Source organism: Pelodiscus sinensis, chromosome 5 (assembly GCF_049634645.1).
Source record: "Pelodiscus sinensis isolate JC-2024 chromosome 5, ASM4963464v1, whole genome shotgun sequence".
Classification (NCBI taxonomy): Eukaryota; Metazoa; Chordata; order Testudines; family Trionychidae; genus Pelodiscus; species Pelodiscus sinensis.
This window is the reverse complement of record NC_134715.1, coordinates 101,459,660-101,465,659: the sequence shown is the minus strand read 5'-3', so window position 1 is coordinate 101,465,659 and position 6,000 is coordinate 101,459,660. Positions and strand designations below refer to the sequence as shown.

General features: G+C 46.6%; 1 protein-coding gene across 5 annotated transcripts in view; it reads left to right on the top strand.

Moving 5' to 3' along the window:
- Positions 1–2,003: 2,003 nt before the first annotated feature.
- The window catches only part of RBPJ (recombination signal binding protein for immunoglobulin kappa J region), an 86,868-nt gene continuing 82,871 nt past the window's right edge, over positions 2,004–6,000 (top strand). For 3 of the 5 annotated variants that reach the window (XM_014581107.3, XM_006138171.4, XM_075930621.1), the window contains exon 1: positions 2,355–2,671. Coding sequence is in view for 1 of the 5 variants with exons in the window: in XM_006138172.4 (XP_006138234.1) it covers positions 2,652–2,671 (20 nt within the window). In the remaining 4 variants the exon portion in view is untranslated. Of the gene's footprint in view, positions 2,672–6,000 lie in introns of all 5 variants that reach the window. The other 2 variants (XM_006138173.4, XM_006138172.4) reach the window with 2 other exon arrangements.

Below are 6,000 nucleotides of genomic sequence, written 5' to 3'. Positions count from 1 at the left end.
GGCAAGAGCTGCAAAACTTTTATATATGTAAGGTCACTCTCATGAAAGTTTGTATATGGCTTTCCCCCACCCTGAAGCACAAGAATACCAGAATGAGATCTGCTCTGACAGTGAAGTGAATGGCAATTGCCCTATGAAAGCTTGCAATGCCATACAGCTACCAGTCAGCTAGAAATCAATGTGGGGTGGGTAAGTGTGCTACTCAGGTGTGCTGCCTGCTCTGAAGTCTGCTAGCCAAACTGGAAATGAAATTCAAAATTTTCCAGTTCTTTTCCTGGTCACTTGGGGTATGTTTACACTAGCTCATTAATTCGAGCTAGATAGGCAAATCAGGCAACTGGAGTTGCAAATGAAGCCCAGGATTTAAATATCCCAGGCTTTATTTGCATGTTCCTGTCCGGACGCCATTTTTAAATCCCCCTTAGTTCGAACGAACTGCCTGCGGCTACACGCAACAGTTTAAAGTTAATACAAACTAAATTCTTAGTTTGGATTAACTGTTACTCCTCATGGAATGGAATGAGGTGTAACAGTTAATCCGAACTAAGGATTTATTTAAATCCTGGGCTTCATTTGCAACTCCGGTTGCCTGATTTGGCTACCTAGCTCGAATTAACGAGATAGTGTAGACATACCCTTGGAGAGCAGTAGAGTTGAAAGTCCTGGCCAGAGTGGACACTGTGGGGTACTATAGGATGCATGCTAGAAGCCAAAAACTATGGGGCTATGTCTACATTGGCGGGTTCTTGCACAAGAACACATCCACACTGCCATGTGCTTTTGCGCCAGAGCATCCATGGCAGTGTGGACGCTGTCTTGCGCAAAAAAGCTCTGATGGCCATTTTAGCCATAGGGCTTTCTTGTGCAAGAAGCCCCTGCCGTGTATCCACACTGCCCTGTTGCACAAGAGGGCTTACACTTGTTAGAAAAGAGCGTAACTCTTCTGACACCATACTGTAAATCTTCTTGCACAAGAGCAGGTGGGCAGTGTGGATGCTCTGAGGGTTCTTGCACAAGAACCCGCCAGTGTAGACATAGCCTGACAGGGGTGGCCAACCTGTAGCTCCAGAGCCACATGTGTCTCTTCAGAAGATAATATGGGACTCCTTTCATAGGTACCAAATCCAGTGCTGGAGCTGCAAGTGCCAACTTTCCACTGGTCCAGAGGCTGTTCAATCCCCAACTCTGCCCTAGGTGCTGTCCCCCTCTGCCCTTTTCTCCTAGGATCCTGCCACTTCCCACATTCTCCACTGAACCTGTCACACCCATGCTTCTCCCCTCCAGTGTCTCCCATTCAGAAAGAGCTGATCACAGTGGGCAGGAACAGGCTCTGATCAGTGGGAGTGGGGGGATGTGCTGACAGTGGTGGTGAGGACATGATCAGGGCTGGTGACATATAACTGCTCTTTGGCAATGTGTATTAGAAAATTCTGGCTCCTTCTCAAGTTTAGATTAGTCATGCCTGAACTACGACTTTCTCAGCATTGTGTCTGAACTACCATAAAGTTGACCATGCAAGGTCAAATTTAGTGTCATTCTAAGCAGGAGTTCCAAAATTGACCTTAACTGCACTTAAAGTCAACAGAATTGGGATGGGCATAGTGGTTTCACTGTTTAGCAAATCAACCTAAGACAGTCAAATTGACATAAGCTCCCAGCTTACACCCGGCCTTAGTTTTGCAAATGACCTTTCTGATTGCTAAATGCCCAGCTCAGGGCCTCAAATCAGAATTTTCCCTTTTCTGTTAAATCACTAGTGCCAAGGAATTGTCAGGAGTGGACAATGTAATACCCTGGTACTGACATTGCTTCTCTTGCCAGCTCTCTACCTTTTTCAGTGCAGCCAAAATGCAGTTGCGAAGGGGCCCCCAACCCTGGGATTTCTCTACCTGTGTCTGTAAACAAGCGGGGAGACAGCCCCCCCCCTCCCCGGGTGGGCTCGCAGAGGTGGGGGTGAGGAAGGACGCACAACCCCTGCCAGGCAGGGCGCTTGAGGGCGTCCCTACAGCAGGGTACGGAGCCGGCGGGCAGGGGAGACGAGGGCTGCGAAGCGCGGGACAGCAGCGGCTAACCGGCCACCAGCGTGCGACCCCCAAGGCGGGGAGGCGGCCCGGGCCGCTCCGCGGAGAGGGCAGCGCTGGAAGGCAGCGATCGCTCGCTCGCTGGCTGGCGCGGGCCGGGGCCGCTCAGCACTCCGGGGCGCGCTGCGTGTCGGCCACGGGCAGAGGAGCGCCTGGGGGACGGATCCTGGCTGCCCCACCCGAATGGTCCCTCCCACCCCTCTCCCGCGCGTGGTTTGTTCCTCCTCGGCTCAAGGAGACTCCGAAACAAACACTCCCAGCGCAGCGCGGCCGCGAAGGAGTCCCCCACCCTTTGCCTTCCCTTCGCTCTCGCGAGACTAGTCCAGCTTCTCCCTTAGCGCCCAGCAGGCCGCTGCTAGAGTTCTCGCGAGTTTTGGGCAGGTTCCCACGCCTGTTGCCGCTGTTGTGTCTGAAGGGAGAACCCGGGAATGAGGGGGTGGCGCGCTTCCCCCACTCTCTCCGCTCCGCGACCGCGTGTGTGTCTCACGGGCCCGTGCACGCGCGCACTCGGCCTGGGCTGGAGGAGGCAGCTCTCGCGAGAGTAGGAGTTTTGGCGAGAGTTTGTGGAAGATGGCGCCTGTTGTGACAGGGTAAGTGCGGGGGTTTCGCAGCGCCGGGCCGGGAGCGATTCCGTTCCGCGCTCACCGGCGGCCACGCTGGGCTTGCTGCTTCCCAGTTCTCCTTCCGGGGATGCGGGAGCAACTAGCCGGGCGGCCCGGCGGAGGCCCCGAGACTCGGACCCAGGGGGGTTGGGACCCCCAGGTGGCTGCATCAGGGAAGGCCCCCGGGCCATAGGCCGGGATCCTGAGGCGCATAGTGTGGGGTGGGGTGGGCCGCCCTTCCCAAATCCTGCGTGGGACGTGGGGGAGCCTTCGTGCCGGACACCCCCCTTTCCGAGGTGAATGCCTTTCGTGGGGTCGGAGCACCCTTAGCCACCGGCCCGGGGGCACTAGACAAAGGCTCTTGTCTCGCTGAGGGGAAGCTGAGTGCTGCTTCCCCTCCTTCGTAGTCGAGGGGGGCAGAGCACCTCCGTCGTCAGTCACCGGGCTGCGCTGAACTCACCAGGCGCTAGGTCCCATCAGTAGGACAAGCCTTTCCCCAAGCAAATCTCCTGCTCCCTTTCAGGAGTGGGTGGAAGTTCCCGTTTCCCTCTGCCTGTTCACCGTTCTTGGGGTTACAAGTGACTATCGGTGCCAGCAGAAGAGGAGAAGCCTTTCCCACTCCAGCTGCTCCTCATTGAGTCACAATAAAGACTAGCTGCCATCCTTATCAGCGCCACTGGGCCATACGGAATAATGACCTTCCACCTGTAATCTGTGTGATGTTAATCAGTGGCATATGACTAATCAGCTTTTGTTAGGTAATAATGGTAGACTCACCATAGTGGTACAGTGCATCAGCAGTCGTTTTACACATCTCTGCTACATCTTGAGTTACACTGCACATAGCAGGCATCATTCTCCACTCTTGGGTCACACTGTATAGTTTCATCCACTCCTCTGAATACATAGTGACTCTTGAGGAATGGGGCTACATGTACAATAGCAGGCCTTGTCTGCTCGCACCCTGATAGTACAAAACAAATTCCTGATGGGTCTTAATATTGTTGAACATCTTGACATGGTGGACTTAATTTGATATTTTTACAGTGATTGTCAAAGACACGCAGAATACTCTTTTACTCTTTTTCCTTGTTGAGATTACTCTGTCTCCAAACATGGCTATTTGGTTAGAGAGACTAGCATCCTGCCTTTGCTTTTTTTTTGGGGGGGGGGGGGGGGGGGGGAATATTGATAGTTGTTTTTGTTTTCTTGAGAAAAGTGGCATTATAGTATTTTTCTTGTTTCATTTTGGCCTCAGTGGTTGTTCCATTTTTGTTTCTTGGTTGTTGAGAACAAGATCTAAACTGCTGCCTTGGAGGTTGCCTGGTTTCTTTCATGTTCAAATGGAGCTTGCTTCTGCTGTGTTTTTTTCCCCCCCTAATACACATTCTTTAAGGCAGCAGGTGTTTGTTATGGTTTCTGTCTGGAACTATTTAGAATTGTAAGGATGAGGGAACAAGACGAAAAGTGCTTTAAAATGTTGCTTTAAATACTGCTGGGGTGGTTATGTATTAATTTTATTTCAGTTTATTTTCTTTTCATTTAATTTTCTGATCATTTGACAATTATATCCTTTGCTCGTTGATTATCAAAGTGCTGTCTAATGTTCTCAGGTTTGTGTCATCCTGTGTCTTAGGATATATATGCTACATTTTCACTAATTCATAAGCCAAATCCATAATGAAGTTTCTTATGAATTACAAAATCATGCTAACAGTAGAAGAAAGGCTTGTGCTTTAACACGAAAGGAGAAAAGTGTGCTGGAGGATTCTAAAGCCAGCTCCTCATGGGCATCGACTCCCCCCTCCCCCCCCCCGCCTCTTGCTTGTCAGTTAATTGTTTACTTGACTGTATGCTCACATCCCTACTCAAAACATGCATAATTTTAGTAATTCCTATTAAAGACTGGAATTCCTTGTCATTCCCTGTGACCCTGCATCAGAGTACTTACTGACGGTCAGAGTTGATAAATAAGACCCTGACTTATTTATTATTATGGATGATTGCTTCAAACATTTTGTATCACATAGGTAAGCTATAAAAGACATGTTAAGATTTATTATCAGGTGTGGCATTATTAAATTGACCTGCTGTCTGGTTGGTAGAACCTTGTTAAATCAGATGGCTACATTTTGACAGGTATAGTTTTAGTTTGCCACATAGATATTTAATGTTATAAAGGAGAATGAGCCAACTGGGATTTTGTCAGCTTTATCAGGTTCATGGATTAGTAATATTATATCTTAGTTTTGGATTAACAATGTTATATCCACAGTGAAAACAGTATGTTAAAATCTGATGACATTTAATAAGTGAAAATTTTTCATAAAGTACTGTAATAATTAAGAAACTTCCAATGATTCTAGTGTAAATCAGTCTCTCTCTCAAGTTTTAGAGAATAGCGGAGAAAACAGTTTGAAATTCAAAGTCTTTCTAGAATTAATAAATTCAAGAATATAGTTAATTACATTTTGCACTCATTTTCAGTGGTGGTATGCAATTTTTATTCACATTGAGATTGCTAGACAAAGTGTGTAAGTGAATGTTTGCGAATCAAACACAAGTTGAATGAATGCCTTTTTATAGAACCAGTCTTTCTGTGAAAACTCTGACTGCTAAAACTTAAATTACAGTAATACATCTATTCACTTGTGCCAGTAACCTGTTCATCAAATAGTGAGGTTAGCATTTCACCACAGAAGCTGTTTTTCTGGTATAGCCAAAACACACCTGGTTTCTTATCTACATGAAGGTATATACTATACCCATTTTATTCAGAAGGATATTTTATGCGAAAGGAAGCATACATATATTATTATGATTTAACATAAATTACTCACTTCAGTAGCCAATATAGAGATAATGAAAAATGTTTTAGTAATGTGTCAGATAAGTAACTGAAAACATCTTCTTCCCAAAAATATTTTACTAATGGAAATGGATAATTTATAGACAAACTATTGTAAGCTCTTTTCCATGTGAGTGATAGAAAGTTTTCATCACTTTAAGACTTTGAAGTATTAATGAAAATGTCAACTCCTAGAGATGCATAGATCAGCAAGAAAGCTTCATTCTAAACAATTTTGTGCTATGGAGGCAGCTAGCAGCCCCAGTTTTGTCAGGGACCGATTATAGTAAACCGCCTACAAATATGACATGTTCTGCACCAAACATCTTAGTTTTGTTTAAAACAGATGAAATAAAAGGGTGATGTACACAAACAGAGGTGAATGGGATAACAGTAACTTGAGCTTGTTTTTTCATACTCTTAGCTTTGTGAATAATGTATGGTTTGTACAGTTTAATAATACCTGTAA